The 25,997-nt window shown below is 43.3% G+C and overlaps 1 protein-coding gene across 13 annotated transcripts in view; it reads right to left on the reverse strand.

Annotated features, from left to right (window-relative positions):
* Nucleotides 1-25,997, reverse strand: part of LOC142049382 (polycomb group RING finger protein 3-like) — a 131,789-nt gene that overhangs the window by 46,491 nt on the left and 59,301 nt on the right. For 6 of the 13 annotated variants that reach the window (XM_075077052.1, XM_075077053.1, XM_075077060.1 and 3 more), the window contains one exon: nucleotides 4,734-4,851. In XM_075077052.1, coding sequence (XP_074933153.1) covers nucleotides 4,734-4,842 — 109 coding nt within the window. In that variant the 5' untranslated portion in view covers nucleotides 4,843-4,851. Of the gene's footprint in view, nucleotides 1-4,733; nucleotides 4,852-22,527; nucleotides 22,569-24,090; nucleotides 24,210-25,997 lie in introns of all 13 variants that reach the window. The other 7 variants (XM_075077054.1, XM_075077049.1, XM_075077059.1 and 4 more) reach the window with 2 other exon arrangements.

The raw sequence follows: 25,997 nt of genomic DNA on the forward strand, positions 1-25,997 counted from the left end.
TTATCCTAGAGGTCTTTTCCAACCTTAATGATTCTATGATTCTAAGATTGGTGGCAGCCTGGGCTGCAGTGATCATACCCTGGTGGGATTCACAGTCTTGAGGGATATGGACCAGGTGAAGAACAGAGTCTTAGGAGAGCAAACTTTCAGTTGTTTAAGAAACTAGTGAATGTGACCTCCTAGGAAAATGCCCTCAGGGAAAAAGGAGCTGAACAGAGTTGGCAGCCCTTTAAGGACTTTTTTCTTAGAGCGCAAGTGCTCTCAATGCCCACGTGTAAGAAATCAGGCAAGGAAGGCAGGAGACTGGCATGGCTAAGGACATCCTGGTCAAACTAAAGTATAAGAAGGAAATCCATAGGCAGTGGAAGCAGGGACATGTATCCTGGGTAGAATAGAAGGATGCTGCCTGGATGTGTAGAAATGGAACCAGGAAAGATAAGGTGCAGTTGGGTCTGAATTTGGCAAGAGATGTGAAGAAAAATAAAAAGGGCTTCTACAGGAACATTTGCCAGAAGAGGAAGATTAAAAAAATGTACACACCCTGATAAATAAGACATGGGAACTAGTGACAACCAACATGGAGAAGGCTGAGGTACTCAACAATTTTTTGCTTCAGTTTTCAATGGTAATCTCTTTTCCCACTTTAGATTCAAGTCCTTGAATCTAAAGGCAGGGACTGGGGGAAAGAAGTCCCTCTTGTCATAGAAGTTCAGGGTTGAGACCACCTGAGGAACCTGAACATACACTAGTCCGTGGGACCCTATGAGATGCCAGGGTCCTGAGGGAATTGGCTGATATAATTGCCAAGCCATTCTCCATCATATTTGAAAAGTCATGGCAGTCAGGCGAAGTCCCCAGCGACTGGAAAAAGGGAAACATCATGCCCATTTTTAAAAAGGGTAAAAAGGAGGACCCTGGGAAATACCAACCAGTCAGCCCCCCCTCTGTGCCTGGTAAGATCATGGAACAGATCCTCCTGGAAGACATGTCAAAACATATGGAAGGCAGGGAGGTGATTTGAGACAGTCAACATGGCCTCAGCAAGGGCAAATCATGCCTAACTAATCTGGTAGTCTTCCATGATAGAGTGACTACATCAGTGGACAAGGGAAGAGCTACAGACGTCATCTACCTGGAATTCTGTAAGGCCTTTGATACGGTCCCCCGCATCATTCTTGCTGCAAAATTGGAGAGATATGGGTTTGATGGATGGACTGTTAACCAAGCTGATTGGTGCAGTTGATATGGTAGAGGGAAGGGCTGCCATCCAGAGGGACCTTGGCAAGCTTAAGCAGTGGGCCCATGTGAACCTCATGAAGTTCAACAAGGCCAAGTGCAGGGTCCCATGCCTGGACTGGGTGAATCCCCAATATCAGTACATACTGGGGGATGAATGGATTGAGAGCAGCCCTGTGGAGAAGGACTCAGGGATATACTGGTGGATGAAAAATTGGACGGGAGCCAACAATCTGTGCTTGCAGCCCAGAAAGCCAACCATATCCTGGGCTGCATCAAAAGAAGCGTGGCCAGCAGGTTGAGGGAGGTGATTCTGCCCCTCTGCTCTGCTCTGGTGAGACCCCACCTGGAGTACTGCGTTGTCATGGTTTTAGCTGGGATAGAGTTAATTTTCTTCACTCTAGCTGGTATAGTGCTGTGCTTTGAAATTAGCAGGGGAAAAAAAAAAACTGTTGAGATAACACACAGATGTTTGGGCTGTTGCTGGGTAGTGCTTATACTAGTCAAGGACATTTCTAGCTTCCCATGCTCTGCCGGGTGCACAAGAAGCCGGGAGGGGAGGGGGCACAGCTAAGAGAGCAGATTCAAACTGACCAAAGGGATATTCCATATCATGTAACATCATGCCCAGTATGCTACCTGGGAGGGGCTGGCCGGGGGAGGAGGAAGCAATCGCGGCTCGGGGACGGGCAGCGTCAGTCGGCGGGTGGTGAGCGGCTGTATCGTTTGTGTTTCCGTGTTTTTTTTTCTGTTTTCCCTTTCCTTTCCTTTTCCCTTTTATTATATTAACATTATTGTAATTATTATCATAATCATTTATCATTTTATTGTAATCATTAAACTGTGCTTATCTCAACCCACAAGTTCTTTTGCTTGTCCGATTCTCTTCCCCATCCCACAGGGGTGGGGGGAGTGAGCGAGCGGCTGCATGGTGTTCAGTTGCCAGCTGAGGCTGAACCACGACATGCGTCCAGCTCTGGGGTCCCCAGTACAAGACAGACATGGACCTGTTAAAGTGGGTCTAGAGGAGGGCCATGAAAATGGTCAGAGGGCTGGAACACTTCTGTGAAGAAAGGCTGAGAGAGTTGGGTTGTTCAGCCTTGGAAAAGAGAACATTTTTAATGAACATTTTTCATGACTGTTCTCAATTCAGAGAAGTGATACATTGTAGCTATGGCAAGAAAATCTAGTCAGAGTCTTCCTAACAAAACATGCTCAAATTTGGAACACAGTCCCATTCCCAGAGTTACTAGAACAGCATTTCAAATAGGTCAGTAGCATATTTATTTGTTCTTTTCAGCTTTCACAAAGGATGCTACGGATGCTGAATGCTGTTAATATACCTAGCCAATTTGCTGTTTATCATCAATGCACGTCGAAGAAAAACGTGTTATGATAATAAACTTTTGGCAAAAGAGTAATTCCTTTTTCCTCATCAGATTCTTTGAATCATTTTATTCAAATGCAATTTAACTTTTCACTTTCACAAAATACACTACAATTAGACTTCAGTCATAAAATTAAATGAGGAAAGGTCTTTAGTATACAGGTAAAAATTGTTAAAATGGATACTACAGAGCAGCATGCTTCTGGACCTGTTTCCAAGTCTATATACAACCACATATTTGATTCAAAGAAAAACAATTCCCTCATCGTAACCAGTGCTACTGTTTTTTCACTAATAATAATATATTACAGTATTAAGTGTTTTCCTGACCTGAAGTTCTAAACACACTCCAGCTCAAACTTCAGAAATTAAAACAGCTCAAGTTACCTACAATATATTTTTTAAATTATTAAAAAAGGTTAAACATCTTTTCCTTAAACAGTGATTCCTTTAATCTTAGGCAGTCTTACAATAGCCCTTATGGTATAAGGCAAGAGAACTGTAGCTGTAGTGTCATCTACCTCTCAGACATGATGGTATGTTTGAATAAACACCAGTTAAACCCAAAAAAGTAATTACATTTGCTTTGCTTATATGTTGCATTTACATATTCAAGATTAAATTACTGTTGATGGTAGAGGTTATTATTGGACCAATCCTAGTAGTTTTGCCCACTAAGCATTACAGTCTGCTCCAGTGGTATATACTAGCAGATCCAGTTGCAAGGGTGAGGCCATAAGCTGTTTGAACCAAGTAAACAAAAGAACCAAACCCATCTTCTAAAACCACTAACTTCTTATTTGCCATCAGTAGATCCTCCAGTTTTGAATAAGGAGATACCAACCCCTCCTAAACTAAACTCAGCACAGGTCAGCTCAGTTTGTCACAGACAAACTAAAACAGTACAAATGAAGAAACAAGGTGGGCAAACTCACTTTCCCTATAGCTGTTCTTTAAAAGCTGTTCCCCACCATTCCACCCATGATATGAGGTTATGTCTCCCCTCAGAATTAATAACATAAGTCTAAGGATGAAAGCAAAAGCAAGAAAACTTTCTGAAAACATAAATTTATAATAAGGGACATTCCACAAAACACCCCATAGGTTTGCTCTAAAAATGCATTCCTGAGGAAAGGCATGGCCTACGTGAACTAGAGCACACCTGCTTGCAGTCCATATTTCAGGGTTGCAAATAAATAAATAAATACATACATACATACATTTTAGAACAATGAGAAAGTGACCCTCTAGCAAGACCAATTTTAATAGTTAATGGCAGCATTACAGAATTTGGGAAAAAAAACAAAGCAAAAGCCTAGATTAGGGTTCTAAATGCTTGTCATAGTTTCAGCTGGGATAGAGTTAATTTTCTTCACTGTAGCTGGTATAGTGCTGTTTTGGATTTAGTATGAGAATAATGTTAATAACATACTGATGTTTTCATTATTGCTGAGCAGTGCTTATACTAGTCAAGGACTTTTTCAGCTTCCTGTGCTCTGCTGGGGGCACAAGAAGCTGGGAGGGGACACAGCCAAAACAGCTGACCCAAACTGACCATAGGGATATTCCATACCATATGACATCATGCTCAGTATATAAAGCTGGGGGAAGAAGGAGGAAGGCGGGGACGTTTGGAGTGATGGCATTTGTCCTCCCAAGTAACCATTACGCTTGATGGAGCCCTGCTTTCCTGGAGATGGCTGAACACCTGCCTGCCGATGGGAAATAGCGAATAAATTCCTTGTTTTGCTTTGCTTTTGTGTGCAACTTTTGTTTTACCTATTAAACTGTCTTTATCTCAACCCATGAATTTCCTCACTTTTACTCTTCTTATTCTGTCCTGCACCCCACTGGAGGGGGAAAGAGCGAGCAGTTGTGTGGTGCTTGGTTGCTGGCTGGGGCTAAACCATGACACATGGTTCCAAGTTTGTTCTCCTTATTTGTCTCACAAAAGGATATATTTTTGCTGAAAAGTTATAAGTGCATAGCAAAGCTTGCATTATTCTGTTTGATACACAGTAAAACTTTAAACTTCAACTAAAACTGTTAAAACATCTAGCACATCAAGTAAAAAACCAATTTTAGCTTACAGCATTATATTCCTACTTACAAGTATGTAAGCATTCTGTTACAGTGGTGGCATCAATCAGGTATCCGTTGCATAAATGACAGGTTATATGGGCATTAATGTCCCAAAGCTTAATCTTTCTAGTCATCATCTTTGGTATCTGTAAAAAAACAAAAGTCAGCCACACATTACATAGCAACTCAGATGTACTGATGACATAAAAGTAGTTTTTGAATAAATGAGTAACTATAATTCACCTTAAAGATATGCTACTGTAGACAGCTTCAGGCTCTTGTATACTTATGCATATATTTTGAATGAGTACTAAACTTTTAAAAGATGATAAAATGAATGGTGAAATAATTGAAATCTACACTATTTTACATGGTAGGTTTTCAGAGTAGCTGCAGAGAAAATCTGCTCCAGCACCATGGAGCACCTCCTCCATTCTCTGACCTTGGTGTTACCTCTGTTGTTTCTCATTCATTCTATTCCCTCCTCCTCTCTCTGTCCAGTGTTTTCTACCCTTTCTTAAGTATGTTTTCACAGAGGTGCCACAAACTTTGCTGATGGGCTCAGCTTTAGCCTGTGGTGGGTCCATTGCCAAGCCAGCTATGTCCAGCACAGGGCAACCCCTGACCTCTTCCCACAGAGGCCACACCCCTGCAGCCCACCCCCCCTTGCCACTTACATCCAGTACACCAAGGGATGCAGATTTAAGACCAAATCCTATTTTACTCATCTAAGTAATTTCAGCCAAACTAGTAATTAAGACATCTGAAAGTGGAGATGATCCTCCTGTAACTGGCAAAGTGCAAAATCAAAAGGAATAGGTCTGATTTGACAAATTTGGGTTAACCATGTCAGCCTCACATCTCCTTATGGTTAGAGCATTATTTTGAATCCGTATCTGAAAAAGGGAGCTGAAAAGTAAAATAAAACAGGTTTCTTAAACACTAAAAATAAAATTAAATAAAGAAAACATGACAAACTAAACCTCTCCCATCAGTAGAGCTATACCCTATTGTACTAAGAAATGTGAAATAAAGAGCTTCCCCCCCTTTCCAAATTAAATGATGCTACAAACACCATTAAAAGGAAGGCATACAGAATTTTAAAAATATATTTATTTTTTTCAACACTGCCCATCACTGGTAGAGTAAACAGAAACAGATTACAAAACGCATGCTTTAATTGCTACCTTTAAAATATATATATTATCTTTCTGCCTATAGAATCTCAAAAAGAAAAGTAACAATAATTTTATAAAAAACTAAAAAGTCACTTCAAACTGTGCTAGGAAACTAACTAAACTTTAACTCTCAAACATATAATTCTCATATATATACAGCCAAGGATTAAGATTCAAGCTTCCTAAACTTTCCCTCCCCCTAATTGCAACTGAATACTTAGATTTACGTCCTGTTTATCCTCAGAATATATGCAATATTTTTCATTCACAGAATCACAGGTTGGAAGGAACCTCAGGGATCATCTAGTCCAACCTTTCTAGGAAGAGCACAGACTAGACAAGATGGCCCAGCACCCTGTCCAGGTGACTCTTGAAGGTGTCCAACGTGGCCGAGTCAACCACTTCCCTGGGGAGATTATTCCAATGGTTGACCATTCTCACTGGTGAAAAATTTCCCTCTCGTGTCCAATTGGAATCTCCCCAAGAGCAACTTGTGTCCATTCCCCCTTGTCCTCTCCATGTGACTCCTTGTAAAAAGGGAGTCTCCATCTTCTTTGTAGCTACCCCTTAAGTACTGGTACATGGTAAGGAGATCCCCTCTAAGCCTCCTTTTCTCAAGGCTGAACAAACCCAGTTCTCCCAGCCTATCCTCATATGGCAGGCTTCCCAGTCCTTTGATCATCTTGGTGGCCCTTCTCTGGACCCCTTCCAGCCTGTCTACATCCTTTTTGTATAGCGGGGACCAGAACTGTACACAGTACTCCAGGTGTGGCCTGACAAGCGCTGAGTAGAGTGGGATGATGACTTCTTTATCTCTGCTGGTGATGCCCTTTTTGATGCAACCCAGCATCCTGTTGGCCTTCTTGGCCGCAGCAGCACACTGTTTGCTCATGTTGAGCTTCCTGTCCACCAGGACCCCCAGGTCCCTTTCCACAGAGCTGCTCTCCAGCCACATGGATCCCAGTTTGTGCTGCACTCCCACATTATGTTTTCCCAGGTGCATGACCTTACACTTGTCCTTGTTGAACTTCATAAGGTTCTTGCTGGCCCACTCTTCCAGCCTATCCAGATCTTCCAGCAGAGCAGCTCTCCCTTCTGGAGTGTCTACTTCCCCACTCAGTTTGGTGTCATCTGCAAACTTCATCAGGCTACACTTGATCCCGTTATCCAGATCACTTATAAAGATGTTGAATAACATTGGGCCCAATATCGATCCCTGGGGGACTCCACTTGTGACAGGTTGCCACTTGGAAAAGGAGCTATTTACCACCACCCTTTGGGTGCGGCCTCTCAGCCAATTCCCCACCCACTGCACAGACCACTTGTCTAGGCCATAACGCATTAATTTCTCCAGGAGGAGACTGTGGGGGACCGTATCAAAGGCCTTGGAGAAGTCCAGGTAGACAATGTCCACTGCCCGCCCCATGTCAATCAGGCAAGTCCCTTTGTCATAGAAGGCCACCAGGTTTGTCAAGCACGATCTGCCCTTAGTGAAGCCATGTTGGCTTTTCCCAATCACGTTCAAGTTACCCAGGAAGCATATATATTCTGATCCCCAGAAAAGCTCTCATGTGGGAAGTTTTAAATATGATAAAGAAACCTCCTGTTTATATATATGTGTATTGAAATGAAAATTGCACTGGTAGTGTAGGATGACAACATTAGATTTAATTAAAACAGGGTATTAAACTGTTACATTTGGTTCCCACACTGCAGATTACCAGATTACACTCTGTTACCAGATAACCTTGCTCTCCAGTAAACTGACTGAGTAGGCATGTCTCACAAATACTTGTTTTAACTGTGTTTGTTTTGCAATACGTTTCAGAATTTGAATAGTGAAACATTTTTCACAGTATACAAAACTTCAGACAGGAATATGACAAGATTGTAGCCTGAACCCTAAGTTTGTTAAACACAGAAAAGGGTTAAGGTAAATACACTAAGTGGTAAACTAAGCATAAATGAATTATCAGAAGCTAAACTTTCAAACTAATGTGAAAGATATCAGCACTGAAAAAGGTAATTACATTCTGTTATAAATTACTGAAGTGCGTTTTCTCTCAAGCACTCTAAAATCTACACTGTGTGATATATAATAGTAAGTGAAGACTTCTAGGTCTTAGGGCTAAGCAGTAAAAGATACAGAACCCAAATTTGTTTTATAGTGTTTGAGATTTCGTTAACCTAGTAAGTAGCTGTCAAAGAAGAATGAAAACATAATTTGTTTGCACAGTAAATCAGATAGATCAGAATCTATACCAGGGAACTTGATTACTTCTTTTCTAAACCTTATTTTATAGCTAGGTTTCCATGCAACTAAAGAGCAGCCACATATTTAGCAGTTTCAATATAGCAAATGAGATCTCCAATTTAAAAAACTGTATGAACTACATGCATTTCTATAGCACAGGAGAACAGCTATTTATGGCCATTCTTCAGAAATATTTAGGAGATGGCTTAAACTGTTGTTTGAACCACTAACCAAATAGGAAGTGAACCCTTCTGAAGGCAATGGAAAGCATAATTTTTAATAGGTAAAAATAGTTAGGAAGGTTAAAAGTATACCTAAAATGGCAAACACCCAAGCACAAAAAATAAATATAACTCTAGTTATTTGACTAGGCAGGAATTCAGCCAAAACTATGGATGTGCATGGATTACCAGGGAGCAAATCCAAGCATTAACCAGGATGAGAAGCTAAAGGTATTATGGTAAAAACTAAAATAAAGAAATAATTTCTCCTCTGGAGAACACTGGATATTTCCCCCCCCTCCTATAGTGTAGTCAAGCAATGCCAAATGAGGCATCAACCAGTAAGAGCTCAGGTAGGACAAACTATAAGATGCAAAATAACTATAGAATAAAGAAAAAAAAAAAGCTACAAAACCTAATTAAAGCCATTTTTGTCAAAGAAACAGAGGATAGCAAAGATAATACACACATCCAGACAAACATCCATTTAATGAATGGAAAATAAAAATCAGATATTTTTTGGTAAAGGAAAAATATACATCTAGTAGAACTCCCTGATTACACCTAAGCAGCAAATAAACCTGGTGACAGTTTTCTAGAACTTGCAAGAAACACACCAGAAAACTCAGTAGCTGTTTAAAGAACAGACACTGGAATCTATTAGCAAGAAGTAGAAGAAGTTGCCTCTGTACCTCCAGGGCATTAGTCACTTCAACTTCAAAATAAGATGCAAGCCACAATAAGAGGTTTCTCCAGAAGGCCTGACCCATACTGCTAACATGAAGCTGTTAAAACAAGAGAACAGATTCACTACACATGCAGAGGTCCTGACATACAAGTTCCAGCACAAGATGAATCTCTGACAGGCAATGAAATTTTGAAGGTTCATAAGTTCTCAGCATCAGATTTCAGTTTAGCCTGCATCTTGTGGGCTGAGCCATACACAACTCAAGCTACACGTTGTCCTTTGCTCACAGAAGGGTCAAAGAATTGGGATACATCAGCATTTTTAAAGACAGCTAAGCCATAACAGTGAAATGCCTTAAAATGCTATATTAGAAGAAGCAATGCCAGATATACTTGTAACTATTTAGAAAGACAAGAAGCAGCTAGCAGAAAAATGGTATATTATGAAGATGTCAGTTTGATTAGACTAGAGATACAGACTGACCTAGACCTTGGAGACAAACTGATGTGCTTCCCACCATGCTTTTTTTAATCTGCAAAGTGAACATTGATTTATCATTCAAAGAACTCTTAAGTTATCATTATCCTTTCTCTTTAAAGTAACATCTGAAATAGGAAGTTCTGAGCCAACCATGAGGCAATTCCCATTTGAGTTGAGATGTGTTTGTTTAGAGAGGAAAAACGAAAACAATTATTAAAAACCCCACAAACTACTGTGGTGGGTCCACCTTGGCTAGCCGCCAGGTGCCCATGAAGACTCTCTCTCACTTCCCCCTGTCGTGGTTCAGCCCTAGTCGGCAACTAAACACCACACAGCTGCTCGCTCGCTCCCCCCACCCCTGTGGGATGGGGGAGAGACTCAGAAGAGCAAAAGCACAAAAAAAACCCTTGTGGGTTGAGATAAGAACAGTTTAATGATTAAAATAAAATAATACTGATGATGATAATAATGATTATTACAATAATAACAATAATGATCATATAATAAAAAGGAAAAGTGAAAAAGGAAACAAAACAGAAACACAAACGATACAACCGCTCACCACCCGCCGACCGATGACGCCGGTCCCCGAGCCGCAATTACTGCCTCCCTCCTCCGACCAGCTCCTCCCAGTTAACATACTGGGCATGACATTGCATGATATGGAATATCCCTTTGGCCACTTTGAATCCGCTCTCTTAGCTGTGTCCCCTCCACTCCCAGCTTCTTGTGCACCTGGCAGAGCATGGGAAGCTAGAAAAGTCCTTGACTAGTACAAGCACTACCCAGCAACAACGAAAACATCTGTGTGTTATCAACATTATTTTCATACTAAGTTCAAAGGACAGCACTAGGCCAGCTGCAGTGAAGAAAATTAACTCTATCCCAGCTAAAACCATGACACCCTCCTTAACAGAACAGAGGGAGAAAATACAATGAAAAAAAACTTGTGGGTCAAGATAAGGACAGGGAGATCACTCAGCAATTACTATCACGGGCAAAATGGAGAATGGGGGTTGTGGTCAGTTCATAACGCTTCATCTCTGCCACTCCTACTCACAGTCTTTTGTGTGGGTCCCCCACAGGCCACAGTTCCTGCCAGGAGCCTGTTTCAGTGTGGGGTCCTCCACAGGCTGCAGGGTGGATATCTGCTCCAACGTGGTCCTCCATGCGCTGCAGGGGGACAATGTGCTTCACCATGGTCTTCTCCATGGGCTGCAGGATAATTTCTGCTCCTGCACCTGGAGCACCTCCTCCCTCTCCTTCTTCACTGACCTTGGTGTCTGCAGGGTTATTTTTCTCACTCCTCTCCCTCACAGCTGCTGTGCAGCATTTTTTACCCTTTCTTAAATATTTTATCACAGAGATAACACCAGCTTCGCTTTGGCCAGTGGCGGGTCTGTTTTGGAGCCATCTGAAACTGTCTCTGTCTGACATGGGACATGGGGGCAGTTCCTGATCTCTTCTCACAGAGGCCACCCCTGTAGCTCCCCTGCAACCAAAACCTTGCCATGTAAACTCAGTACAAATCCTGAGATACATAAAGAAGAAATGAGAGGACTCAAATTACCACCTTAAATGAGAAATTAAGAAGAGCAAACAATTAATAAATCCTTAGGAAAAATGTATTTTGGAATTTCTCAGATCTGTATCACATAAGAGGAAAGTGCATATTACAGACTAAATTAGATCATCTCCCATTAATTAATTTTTAATCCTAACTAATTGTACTGAGATGGAGTTAACTTTCTTCACAGCAGCCTGCATGGCGCTATGCTTTGTATTTGTAGCTAAAACAGTGTTAATAACACACCAGTGTTTTGGCTATTGCTAAATGGTGCTTGCACGACTTTCTCTTCCCGCCCCCGGAGTAGGCTGAGGGTGGGCAAGAGGCTGGGAAGGGACATAGCCAAGACAGCTGACTCCAACTGAACAAAGTGATATTCCATACCATATGACATCATACTCAGCAATAAATGCTCAGGGAAAGGAGGAAGAATTGGTTATGGCATTTGTCTTCCCAAGCAACCGTTGCTGAGGCCCTGCTTCCCACGAAGTGGCTAAACATCTGGCTGCTGATGGGAAGTAGCAAATTAATTCCTCTTTTTGCTTTGCTTGCGCACACAGCTTTGGATTTCCTTAATAAACTATCATTATCTCAATCCCTCTATTTTCTCCCTGTCCTGTGGGAGAGGGGAGTGAGCAAGAGGCTGGGTGGGTGTTGACCAGGGTTAACCCACCACACTAATGTATTTATGAAAGTTAAATACCAATGATTCAAGATACAAAGCTACAATATTTAGGAATAAACTCCCCATGTGAGTAGATGTTTAACACAGGATTTCTTGCAAGTCATTTACATCATATAAAATAAACCAGATTTTATAAAATCGCCACAAATGTATTTTTCCTGTAACCATACACACACTCAGAAGTACACTGTTGTAGGGGAAAAGCTTTTGAATTATGTCTAATTAAAAGATTAAAAGCAACCAGAACAAATACAAGAATTACAAAGCTATTAATGTTTGAACTATTTTGACACATCATCATAAAGGCATACCAAAAATAACCCCCAAAACTCTAGTGTTAAGCAATCTTAATTTCATTTACCGTTATACACTCCCAGACTTGTGTTGATGTTTGCTGAAAGTTATTTTTATGTTACCAATAGTGAATTCAACATTTATTGAAGTCTAAGATTTTACATTTGTCTAAATAGTTTACAAATTCCATGTGAAATATTATTAGTTTTGTGATTATCAATCAACTAAAAATAGTTAATCCTTCTACTGATGGGTTCCTATAAAAGCATCAAGACAGAATTATGTTCAGACAGTTTCAATAGTCTTTAAAAAGTTTCAGCAGCTGTCTTTAGTACCTAGCTAACAGTCTCAAAGGCCTAAATTAACCCAGCATTCACATCTATCACAAAGAGTGGAATAAAAGCAGACTTCAAGCACTTCAGAGATCTGCTTGGAAGAATCCCATGGGATATGGCCCTGGAGAGAAGAGGGGTCCAGGAGAGCTGGTTTATATTCAAGGATCACATTCTCCAAACTCAAGAAAGGTCCATTCCAACAAGTAGGAAAGCAAGAAAAGGTGGCAGGAGGCCTGCATGGATGAGCAAGGAGCTCCTGACTGAACTCAGACATAAAAAGGAAGTGTACAGGAGGTAGAAGCAGAGGCAGGGTACTCAGGATGAGTACAGAGTTGTAGGGCACAAGACTACTATGTTACAGGATAGCTCACTGAGTATGTAGAGTCCCAAGCACATCTTATCTCATTGTCACAGGATAGTTTGCTTCCCCCCATCTGCACATACCCTTGCACTGGTGCCAATGTGAAGGCCAGCTGTGGAACTCAGAATTCTGACAACAGCACCTGCATTACATGAGTGAGTTCGCTAATGAGCAAAACAGGACATTGCATATGTATGATATGTTAATCAGTGCAAGTTTTCTTATCTACCCCTGCAGTGCTTTCCCTTGAGCTTCACTCCGAGCAGGGTTCCACTGTGTCGGGTCCCCATTTTATTAGTGTCAATGTGCCAGGGCTCCCACTGTGTTAACACTATGCTTTCATTAAAGGTAAAGCCTTCACTTGCTGAGTGTTGTGCCTCATCCCCGAGGTATCTGCACCTGCTTTTCACTCAAAAGAGATGCTATCTGATCTTGCAGGGATGGATTTAGAAAAGCCAAGGCCAACTTGGAGCTGAATCTGGCAAGGGGTGTGAAGGACAACAAGAAAGGATTCTACAAGTACATAAACAGCAAAAGGAAGACTAGAGAAAAATGTGGGCCAGCTGTTGAATGAAGCAGGGGAACTGGTGACAAGGGACATGGAAAAGGCTAAGGTATTCAATGCGTTCTTTGCCTCAGTCTTTACTGACAAGACTGGCCTTCAGGAATCCCAAGCCTCTGAGATGAGAGGGAAAGTGTAGAGTGAGGAAGATTTACCCTCGGTGAAGGAGGACCAGTTTAGGGAGCACTTAAATAAACCAGACATACATAAATCAATGGGGCTTGATGGGTTGCACCGACAAGTGCTGAGGGAGCTGACTGATGTCATGGTGAGGCCACTCTTGATTATCTTTGAATGGCCATAGTGACTGGGAGAGGTTCCTGAACACTGGAAGAAAGTAAATGTCACTCCTATCTTCAAAAAGGGCAAGAAGGAAGATCTGGGGAACTACAAGCCAGTCAGACTCACCTCAGTCCCCGTGAAAGTGTGGAATGATTACTGGGGGTGAGATTATTGAGGTTGAAATTACTGAGGCTTCCAGAGTAGAATGCGGTTGGCATGCTAGAAATTGGTTCAGTGATTGTCCCCTAAGCAACACCACCTGCACTCTTAGGTGTTAGGAACACTGGGGGAGCTCAGGGTCCTAATCTAAGGGAGATAACTGGAGGAGGGAGTGAAGCGAAGGCTTCATGGACAAACTCGTCCATAAATCACTGCAGATATGGGGGCTGGATGGAACCATGCCCGGACATCATGCCCTGTGGGTGAACTTTGCTCATTATAACCTCATTATAATACTAAAATACACACCTCCATCCCAAAGTTACCTGCCTCCAAGGTATGACCACCCCTCACTGAGTGTGCTCTGAATTTCTCTTAGTCTATACCTTTAAATCGAAGCAAGGAATTTCTACACCAATCAGTAATGAAAGTATGTATAACTAGAGTCACTCAAGCTCCACCTAAACATAAAATAGTATAAAAACGACCCCAAGAGAGAGGGACGTTAAGGAAGATACCATCATGGACTACTGGGACCAGTCAATGGGCTGAACCTCTCTTCTCCCCCATAGGGACACCTATTGGTTAAGGCTCAAACACTTGGTTATACTGAGTGATTCCCTGGGAAATTTAAAGAACAAGCTTGTTATTTTGTGTTTTAGCGCTTTATACTTGCACGTACTTTGCAGACAGTGTATTTATCACCACCAATCAGATAAGAACCTGTATTTCTGTTGCTTCAATAAACCACACTATTAGTGAATCTGGCCGTGAAGCATTATTGGGCACGACTGGACTAATAGTGATCGTCCTGTTAGTGAATCCCTCGTGGACTAACAGTGCTGAATTGGGTATCACTCAGAATCTAAGCAGGCAAACAGTGCATGGCGTGGCAGTTCGCGCAGGAGGGACTCCGCAGCCTGCTTGTAGGTCTACAGTTCAGACAAGTGTTTTGGTGTCTGGCAAAATGGTGGGCACTTGCCTCAGAGCTAAAACCACTGTTCCTGCAGCAAAAGCCCCTGAGATGTCAGACAATTCCACCCAGACAGATCTTGTAAGAAAGGACACACCAGTACAGGCAGTGGGTTGCAGCAAATGCCCAAACCCCTCTCCTGATGAAAAGGTAAGTACCTGCACGAGGTGTGCACAGGTTGATGACCTGTTACATCAGGGGGCCAAACTGCAGGAAACGGTTAAGAGGCTGCGCAGTATTAGAGGAGCTGAGGCAGAGATAGTCAGGTGGCTTCAGAATCATGTTCCTGTGACAGACACCGCCAAGAATGAGGCACCGTGGACCCTGGTGACTCACAGAAGCATGATTCCACATCAGCCTGCACCCTCTACCATCACAATCAGAAACAGATATCAAGCCGACACCCATGAGCAAGGTCTGCAAAGTCCCCTGCAAGGGGAAACCGTACCAGCAACAAACAGTGGACATCATAAAAAGAAACAACTACTATCCACTGCTGCTATTTCATGTAGGCATGAATGACACTGAGAGCAGTAACCTGGGTAAAATCAAGGAAGACTTTTGAGCCCTGGGGGAGCAAGTGAAAAACATTGGTGCCCAAGTGATCTTCTCTTCCATTTTGCCAGTTCGAGGGAAGGGAGCAGCCAGAAACAGGCGCATAATGTATATCAACTTCTGGCTATGTGGCTGGTGCCACTGTGAGGGGTTTGGCTTTTATGACAATGGGGTGTTCTTCAATGACTACAACATGCTAGGGAGGGATGGAATCCACCTGTCTAAAAGGTGTAAGGGAATCTTCAGCAGTAGGCTGGCTAACTTGGTGAGGCAGGCTTTAAACTGAAGGACTTGGGGGGTGGGATCCATTGCAGAAATGCTCATACCAGCATGTCCAACAGGGGAGTAGTGTCAGGCCAAGCAGTGCAGTGACAAATGTTATGTAGTTGTCTCCCAAGATGTGAAACAGAAGAGTAATCACCTCAAATGTATTATACGAATGCACGCACTCTAGGAAACAAACAGGAGGAACTGGAGCTCCATGCCCACTCAGAAGGGTATGACATCATAGGAGCAATTGAAACATGGTGGGTCAACTCAACTGACTGGGGGATCGCAATGGATGGTTATAGGCTCTTTCGTAAGGACAGGCAGGGTAGAAGAGGTGGAGTCACTGTTCTCTAAATTAAGGAAAACCCTGAATGTTTCAAAGTCAACTATGGTGCTTGGACTGCTCTATCGAATGCCTCTGGGTTAAAGTCAGAGGGGTTGTCTCCAAGCAGGACCTCACAGTAGGCATATGCTACCGGCCTCCTAACCACGATGACAATGCCGACAAAGCGATACTTGGGGCACTAAAGCAAGCTTCTGGCCAACAGAACCTGGTCCTCATGGGTGACTTCAACTACCCAGACATCTCCTGGAAGAACAATACGGCAGCTCGCATGTCATCCACCGAGTTCCTGGAATGTATAGAGGACTGTTTCTTGATACAAATGTTAGATGTGCCAAGCAGGAAGGAGCCGCTGCTGGACTTGCTAGTCAGAAACCGAGAAAACCTGCTTTGTAATATCTCGGTTAGTGAGAGCCTTGGCTGCAGTGATCACAATATTGTGGACTTCGGGATCCTGCTGAGTGTGCTGAAGGTCAGCTCTAAGACAAGGGTTCTGGATTTTAGAAGAGCAAACTTCAGCTCGCTCAGAACTCATTTGGGAGGGATTCCATGGGATGCTTCCATGGAAGATAAAGGAGCTAGTGAGTGCTGGGAGTTCTTCAAGAACTCTCTATTAGAAGCACAATACCAGTTAATCTCCTATAAAGGAAAGGGAAGTAAGTGGAGCAAGAGACCCCTTGGCTCAACCATCAGCTCCTGGGTCTACTCAAATCCAAAAGGGAAGCATACCAGAGATGGAGAAGTGGAGGATTATCCATCAAGAGCTACAAGGGCATTGCCAGGGCGTACAGAGATGCAGTTAGAAAAGCAAAAGCCCAGCTTGAATTGAAACTGGCTGTACATGTGAAAAACAACAAGAAAGGTTTCTTCAGACATGTCAACCACAAGGAGAAAAAGAAAGAAAACACAGGCCAACTGTTAAACGGAAAAGGAGAGTCAATCACCAACGATGCTGAAAAGGCAGAGGTCCTCAACACTTTCTTCACCTCTGTCTTTACCAGCACTGCCGGGTCCCAGACTTCAGGAACTAAATTGCCACTTGATCCAAACACCGACCCACCACCAGTGAAGGAAGAGTTAGTATATGAATTACTACAGGAGCTGGACCCATACAAATTGATGGGCCCTGAGACCATCCACCCAAGGGTGTTGAGAGAGCTGGCTGACATCATCGCAAGGCCGCTCTCCATAATCTTTGAGAAGTTGTGGAGAATGGGGGATGTCCCAGAGGACTGGAGAAAGGCAAATGTTACCCCTATCTACAAGAAGGACTCGAGGGATGATCCAGGTAACTATAGGCCCATCAGCCTTACTTCAATCCCTGGGAAAGTTATGGAACGAATCCTCCTGGGAGCCATCACAAGTCAAATGAAACATGAGATTGGGAAAAGCCAACATGCCTTCACTAAGGGCAGATCGTGCTTGACAAACCTGGTGGCCTTCTATGACAAAGGGACTTGCCTGATTGACATGGGGTGGGCGGTGGACATTGTCTACCTGGACTTCTCCAAGGCCTTTGATACGGTCCCCCACAGTCTCCTCCTGGAGAAATTAATGCGTTATGGCCTAGACAAGTGGTCTGTGCAGTGGGTGGGGAATTGGCTGAGAGGCCACACCCAAAGGGTGGTGGTAAATAGCTCCTTTTCCAAGTGGCAACCTGTCACAAGTGGAGTCCCCCAGGGATCGATATTGGGCCCAATGTTATTCAACATCTTTATAAGTGATCTGGATAACGGGATCAAGTGTAGCCTGATGAAGTTTGCAGATGACACCAAACTGAGTGGGGAAGTAGACACTCCAGAAGGGAGAGCTGCTCTGCTGGAAGATCTGGATAGGCTGGAAGAGTGGGCCAGCAAGAAGCTTATGAAGTTCAACAAGGACAAGTGTAAGGTCATGCACCTGGGAAAACATAATCCACGAGTGCAGCACAAACTGGGATCCACGTGGCTGGAGAGCAGCTCTGTGGAAAGGGACCTGAGGGTCCTGGTGGACAGGAAGCTCAACATGAGCGAACAGTGTGCTGCTGCAGCCAAGAAGGCCAACAGGATGCTGGGTTGCATCAAAAAGGGCATTACCAGCAGAGATAAAGAAGTCATCGTCCCACTCTACTCAGCGCTTGTCAGGCCACACCTGGAGTACTGTGTACAGTTCTGGTCCCCGCTATACAAAAAGGATGTAGACAGGCTGGAAGGGGTCCAGAGAAGGGCCACCAAGATGATCAAAGGACTGGGAAGCCTGCCATATGAGGATAGGCTGGGAGAACTGGGTTTGTTCAGCCTTGAGAAAAGGAGGCTTAGAGGGGATCTCCTTACCATGTACCAGTACTTAAGGGGTAGCTACAAAGAAGATGGAGACTCCCTTTTTACAAGGAGTCACATGGAGAGGACAAGGGGGGAATGGACACAAGTTGCTCTTGGGGAGATTCCAATTGGACACGAGAGGGAAATTTTTCACCAGTGAGAATGGTCAACCATTGGAATAATCTCCCCAGGGAAGTGGTTGACTCGGCCACGTTGGACACCTTCAAGAGTTGTCTGGACAGGGTTCTGGGCCATCTTGTTTAGACTGTGCTCTTCCTAGAAAGGTTGGACTAGATGATCCCTGAGGTCCCTTCCAACCTGTGATTCTGTGATTTTCATTAATGATCTAGATGCTGGAACACCCTTAGTAAGTTCACAGACAATACAAAACTGGGAGTAGTGGCTGATATGCCCGAGGGTTGTGCTGCCATTCAGAGGGACCTTTGACAGGCTGGAGGACAGGGCAGAGAGGAACCTCATGAAGTTCAGCAACGGGAAATGTCAAGTCCTGCACCTGGGGAATAACAATCCCAGGCACCAGTACGTGCTGGGAGCCAACTGGCTAGAAAGTAGCTATGCTGAGAAGGACCATGAGCCAACAATGCGCTCTTGTGGGAAAGAAGGCCAACAGTATACTGGGCTGCATAAAGAGGAGCATTGTCAGCATGTTGAGGGAGGTTATCCTTCTTCTCTGTTCAGCACTGGTGAGATCACATCTAGAGTACTGTGTCCAATTCTGGGCTCCTCAGTATGAGAAAGATATGGACTTACAGGAGCAAGTCCAGTGCAGGGCTACTAAGATGATTAAGGGACTGGAGAATCTGTCATATGAGGACAGGCCAAGAGAGCAGGGACGCTTCAGCCTGGAGAAGAGAAGGCTCAAAGGGGATCTTAACAATATGTGTTAATACCTTATGGGAGAGAATGAAGATGAGGGAGCTCTTCTCACTAGTATCCAGTGACAAGAAAAGAAGCAATTGGCACAAATTTAAACACGTGAAATCCCAACTGAACAAAAGAAAATACTTTTTTTACTGTGAAGGTAGCCTAACACTGGCACAGGTTGCCCAGAGAGGTTGTGGAGTCTCCATCCTTGGAGATATTCAAAACCTGACTGGACACAGTCCTGGGCAACCTTCTCTAGTTGACCCTGCTTGAGGACTAGATGATTTCACAAGGTCCCTTCCAACCTAAATGATACTGTGAAAAACATGTTTACCATCAGCCAAATTTCTCTGGACAATTCCACTTGAAGCAACATTATTCTGCTCAGACTACTGATATTTTTTACACAGGTAGTTAACCTGATATGTGGTACGTAAGGGACAGCTCTATATAGCCAGCTAATAAAAGGTCCAAAAAAAGCTTAGATTAGGAAGACTGAGATTAGCCATCTTCCTTTATCTAACCCTATTCTCTAGACAAATCCAAGCTTTCCTCTTAATTACTTCTACAATATTATCTTTCAAAAAAATTATAAGATAGAAGGTAATACACCCACCACCACCATTTTGGAATGCAGGCAACAGGATCTGTAAAAATCCTATCTTCCTACCTCTTAATCAAGCACCTTGCCCAAAAGGAAGCCAAAAGTGAATTTGAAAACTTTTCCAGACCAAGAAATCCAACCTAAGTTTGAATTTAAAAGGGAAAAAGACATACCTCTGAACAGTAAATACATATTTCCAGTATACATAAGATGTAAGGTGGCTTGCAACATTCAAACACAACTTATTAAGCCTTCCAAAAGTTCAAACAATAATTGTAAATGAGGGAAGTCCTATGGTGACTGTTAAACAAGAGATAGATTTGGAACAAATTATTTCATTCCTCCTGACTCTATAATCCACTAACCTAGTGCCCACATTCTGATCTGCATTCAAGTTCAAATGCATTTTGTTCCAAATAAATAGGAAGTGAAGCTCAATCTATTTAAAATTGCATTCAAAATTTGACACTGTCTCCCACAGCATCCTCCTAGAGAAGCTGGCAGTTCATGGCTTAGACAGGTGTACTCTTCGCTGGGTAAAAAATTGGCTGGATGGCTGGGCCCAAAGAGTTGTGGTGAATGGAGGTAAATCCAGTTGGCGACCGGTCACAAGCAGTGTTCCCCAGGGCTCAGTATTTGGGCCAATCTTGTTTAATATCTTTATCAATTATCTGGATGAGGGGATCGAGTGCACCCTTAGTAAGTTTGCAGATGACACCAAGCTGGGCAGGAGTGTCGATCTGCTCGAGGGTAGGAAGGCTCTGCAGAGGGGCCCTGCTGAGAGACCTGGACAGGCTGGATCAATGGGCTGAGGTCAATTGTATGATATTCAACAAGGCTAAGTGCCAGATCCTGCACTTAGGTCATAACAACCCCATGCAATGCTACAGGCTTGGGGACGAGTGGCTGGAAAGCTGCCAGATGGAGAAGGACCTGGGGATGTTGGTAGACAGCCAGCTGAACATGAGCTAGCAGTGTGCCCAGGTGGCCAAGAAGGCCAACAGCATCCTGGCTTGTATCAGGAAGAGTGTGGCCAGCAAGAGTAAGGAAGTGATCGTGCCCCTGTACTCGGCACTGGTGAGGCCACACCTTGAATACTGTCTTCAGTTTTGGGCCCCTCAGTACAAGAGGGACACTGAGTTGCTGGAGAGTGTCCAGAGAAGGGCAATGAAGCTGGTGAAGGGTCTAGAGAACAAGTCCTATGAGGAGCAGCTGAGGGAACTGGGGCTTTTTAGTCTGGAGAAGAGGAGGCTGAGGGGAGACCTTATCGCTCTCTACAACTACCTGAGAGGAGGTTGTAGCGAGGTGGATGTTGGTCTCTTCTCCCAAGTTACTAGTGATAGAACGAGAGGAAACTGCTTCAAGCTGCATCAGGGGAGGTTTAGATTGGATATTAGGAAAAATTTCTTCACTGAAAGAGTGGTCAGGCATTGGAACAGGCTGCCCAGAGAGGTGGTGGAGTCACCATCCCTGGAGGTGTTCAAAAAAATACATGTAGACACGGCACTTCAGGGCATGGTTTAAAAGACATAGTAGTGTTGGGTTGACGGTTGCACTTGATGATCCTAGAGGTCTTTTCCAACCTTAACAATTCTATGATTCTGTTCCTTGATATTAACTGAAGATGTTTTTAGCTTGGCTTCCTTCAGTAAAAATGATTATATGACTAGTCAGTGCATACAATATGCATGCCCAAGAACTTCGGAATCTTTCATATGATTGCAGTCAAGTTCTTAAATAAAAGCAGAGAGCCAAGAAGGAGGGACCAGGACTTGAACATTTGCAGTTTTACCCTCAGCTTTTGAATGTCTGTTTTCCACAACTGAGCACAGCAAAACTTCAGCTGTCACCAAACCTCAATCCAAAATACTGTTTTGTAGCAATTAGTGGAGAGTTACAGAAAAATCTTAGCATAACTTGTTTAAAAAGTCAGTTACAGCCAACCAAGACATATCTGTAGGATTTAATTATTTAATTTCATTTTCTTCATTAGATCTGCTACTCAGTTACTTGTTTAAACAATCTTTTACAGCAGAGAGCAGAGCTTTTTGTGAGAATGAGAAAAAGGCTATTTTTCTAAAATCTGTTCCAAATTGTAAAAAAGGGAACAGATTCCCTACAATTTCTTGAATGAATCATGAAATTGATAAGGGAAGAACTAGCAAATTTAATTTCTAGGAGAGTGCTTTTGCTAGCAGCTATAAAACACTGAATTATTCAGACACAACATATGAATACTGGAGAGGAGTAAAAGAGGCAGACCTCTGAATAGATGGAACATGAAAATCAAAACAAAAAACAATCAGGTCCAAATATCCGGCCAATATGCCAAAATGACTGTTTGAACAGAGACTAGTATTTCTTCTTTTTGTTTCCAAATAATGTTATGTTATACCACACTGAGGCTAGGAACAGTATTGGTGCCTGATAGCCCAAGTATTCAACCAAGGGATGGAGTAGAGGAAACAAACTACAGAAGTATTTGGAGTACACTTCCAATTTAAAGAAAATCCACAACAGGAGAGGGTGGAAGGGGGAAGGCATGTCAGTCAAGTATCCTCATTCACACTATACTTTCTCTACTAATGCAATGCCATGTAAAAAAATAAACCAGAAGGGTAAGCAGTATATTACAGACCTCTTCAGTAAAGTTAAGCCACTAACAAAACAGGTTTGAAGAAGCAGCTTTCAGAGATTCCAGCAAAGAAAACTTTTAGAGTAGACTCACAAAAACAGAGGACAAGCAAAGAGACCCCTCCTGAAAGGAGTGGCTTTATCATTAGCATATATGCTAGTCAGGAATATTTTGGGCTACATGAGGCATACCTCTTAAAACTGCATTTCTTTTGAGTCTGCCATCCAGAGACCTGAAAAGACAGAAAAATAATCTGAAAGGTAGCATCCAAAACTCCTTAAAATTCAGCCACCACATAGAAATCTTAACCTACTAAGCTCACCTAACACTACCTAGACGTATTAATTCAAAACAACTCAAAGGAAAAAGAAACATTCATTTTTGATACAGAAAACAAAGGGAAAGCCTGCCAGAATTAGTAGAAGAAGGAACTTCAGGAAACACCCATGTAACATCCTCTATGAAAGGACAAGCTTACCACAGACCAAAAGAAATCAATTATCTGCTGTACTGGGTCTGGCTGGGATGGAGCTAATTTTCTTCATAGTAGCCTGTATGGTGCTAAGCACCAGCACAAAGGCGACTGCCCAGGACTTCAGCTGGCTGGCACCTGCAATCCCTCCAAAGCCACCTCTGACAATCACAACATGCACAGCATCATCCACAGACAGCTTGGAGCCCATCATGGGTAGCAGAGCTTATTCAGGAGGAAGAGAGTTGTGGCAGCACAGTGCTGTGTTGGATTTGTGACCAAAACAGTGCTGATAACACACCAATGTTTTAGCTGTTGCTGAACAGTGCTTACACAGTGTCAGTACCTTCTCCATTTCTCACTCTGCCCCACAGCGCATAGGTTGGGGTGTGCAAGAAGGTGGGAGGGGACAAAAACAGAACAGCTGGCCTGAAATGACCAAAGGAATATTCCATGCCATATAACATCATGCAGCAGCAATAAAATCGGAGGGGAGGAGGGTTTTGGGTAAGTAGCCATTACCCAGGGACTGTCTGGGCATTGGTCTACTTGTAGGAGGTGGTGAGTGACTGCCTTTGCATCGTCTTTTTCTTCTTGTGTTTTCTTTCTTCTTCCCCTTTCCTTAGCTTATTATATTAACTTTATCTCAATGCATGAATTTGCTTGCTTTTGCTCTTCTGTTCTCTCCCCTGTCGTGCTGCTGGGGGGAAGTGTGCAAGTGGCTGTGTGGTGCTTAGCTGCTAGCTTAGGTCAACCAACCACATTTGCACAAATGAAAATGACAGAAGAAAATTACTGTTCTGTTAAAAAGAAGATATGGGTTTGAAGAGCCACAGCAAGCAGTATTATTCTCAAAATCTATTTAAAAGAATCTGCTCTCCATTCCATTGAATTTTCAAAAAATTTTCAGATGGAAATCTGAAAATACCTCCAAAATCTTCATATATTTTACAACATAAAAGGAAAAAAATGTTTTTCCATCACTTTCCAAACAGAGGATAATCACATGAACGTTTTAGCTTGACAAAAGAAGGCAATTTTTAAAAAGTTAATTCACACAGGAAATATACAGATGTTATAAAGACTATAATGGCTTTAGCTGGGATAGAGTTAATTTTTGAAGGAGGACCTGGGAAACTATAGGCCAGTCAGCCTCACCTCCATCCCCAGAAAGGTGATGGAGCAGTTCATCCTGGAGGTCATCTCCAGGCATGTAGAGGAAAAGAAGGTTATCAGAAACAGTCAACATGGATTCACCAAGGGAAGATCATGCTTGACTAACCTGACAGATTTCTATGATGTCGTGACTGGCTGGGTAGATGAAGGGAGAGCAGTGGACGTTGTCTGTCTTGACTTCAGTAAGGCATTCGACACTGTCTCCATAGCATCCTCATAGACAAGCTAAGGAAGTATGAGTTGCATGAGTGGACAGTGAGATGCATAAAGAACTGGCTGAACAACAGAACTCAGAGGGTTGCGATCAGTGGTGCAGAGTCTGGATGGAGGCCTGTCACTAGTGGTGTTCCCCAGGGGTCTGTGCTGGGTCCAGTCCTGTTCAACACATTCATCAATGACCTGGATGATGGGATAGAGTGCAACCTCAGCAAGTTTGCTGACAATACCAAGCTGGGAGGGGCGGCTGATACACCAGAAGGCTGTGCTGCCATCCAATGAGACCTGGACAGGCTGGAGAGCTGCGCCGAGGGGAACCTGATGAAATTCAACAAGAGCAAGTGTAGGGTCCTGCACCTGGGGAGGAACAACCCCATGCACCAGTACAGATTCAGGGCTGAACTACTGGAAGGCAGCTCTGCTGAGAAGGACCTGGGAGTGCTGGTGGACAGCAAGGTGACCCAGAGCCAGCACTGTGCCCTTGTGGCCAAGAAGGCCAACAGTATCCTGGGCTGCATTGAAAGGAGTGTGGCCAGCAGGTCAAGGGAGGTTATCCTCCCCCTCTACTCTGCCCTAGTGAGGCTACATCTGGAGTACTGCATCCAGTTTTGGGCCCCCCAGTTTAACAAGGACAGGGAACTGCTTGAGCAAGTCCAGAGGAGAGCTATGAAGATGATCAGGGAACTGGAGCATCTCCTTTATGAGGAAAGGCTGAGACACCTGGATTTGTTTAACCTGGACAAGAGAAGACTGAGGGGGGATCTTATCAATGCTTATAAATATCTAAAGGGTAGGTGTCAAGAGGGTGGGGCCAGACTCTTTTCAGTCGTGCGCAGTGAAAGGACAAGGGGCAATGGGCACAAGTTGGAACACAGGAAGTTCCACCTAAACATGAGAATAAAACTTCTTTCCTGTGAGGGTGACAGAGCAGTGGAACAGGCCACGCAGAGAGGCTGTGGAGTCTCCTTCCCTGGAAATATTCAAAACCCTCATGGACATGGTCCTGTGCCCCAGCTCTAGGTGAACCTGCTCAAGCAGTGGCACTGGACAAGATGATTTCTAGAGGTCCCTTCCAACCCCTACCATTCTGTGATTCTGTGATTCTTCACCGTAGCTGGTATAGTGCTGTGTTTTGGATTTAGTATGAGAATAATATTGATAACACACTGATGTTCTAGTTGTTATTAAGTAGTGCTTATACTAGTCAAGGACTTTTCTAGCTTCCCATGCTCTACCGGGTACACAGGAAGCTGGGAGGGGAGGGGGCACAGCCAAGACAGCTGATCCAAACTGGCCAAAGTGATATTCCATATCATATGACGTCATGCCCAGTATATTAACTGGGGGAATTGGCCGGGGGAAGCGGCAATTACGCCTCAGGGACTGGCAGCATCTGTCAGCAGGTGGTGAGCAGTTGCATCACTTTTCCCCCCCCAGGTTTCATTTCTCTTGCTCTTTTCCTTTTCATTATATTATCATTATTATTATAATTATTACTATCATTATTATTATCATCGCCACAGTCATTATTAGTATCATTACCATTATTACTATTACTATTCTACTTTAACCATTAAACTGTTCTTATCTCAACCCACGAGTTTTCTTACTTTTGCTCTGGCGTGGGGGGAGTGAGTGAGCAGCTGTGTGGTGCTTAGTTGTTGACTGGGGCTAAACCACAACAAAGACAAATAAAGGAATACTGCTTCTTTATCTTCCTCCATCAGAATCAAAGGCATAGCCTGCGATTATTAATTTTGCTTTTATATTGCTTAAGGAAATTATAAACGCTATGAT

The sequence above is a fragment of the Phalacrocorax aristotelis genome, chromosome W, assembly GCF_949628215.1.
Source record: "Phalacrocorax aristotelis chromosome W, bGulAri2.1, whole genome shotgun sequence".
Taxonomy (NCBI): domain Eukaryota; kingdom Metazoa; phylum Chordata; class Aves; order Suliformes; family Phalacrocoracidae; genus Phalacrocorax; species Phalacrocorax aristotelis.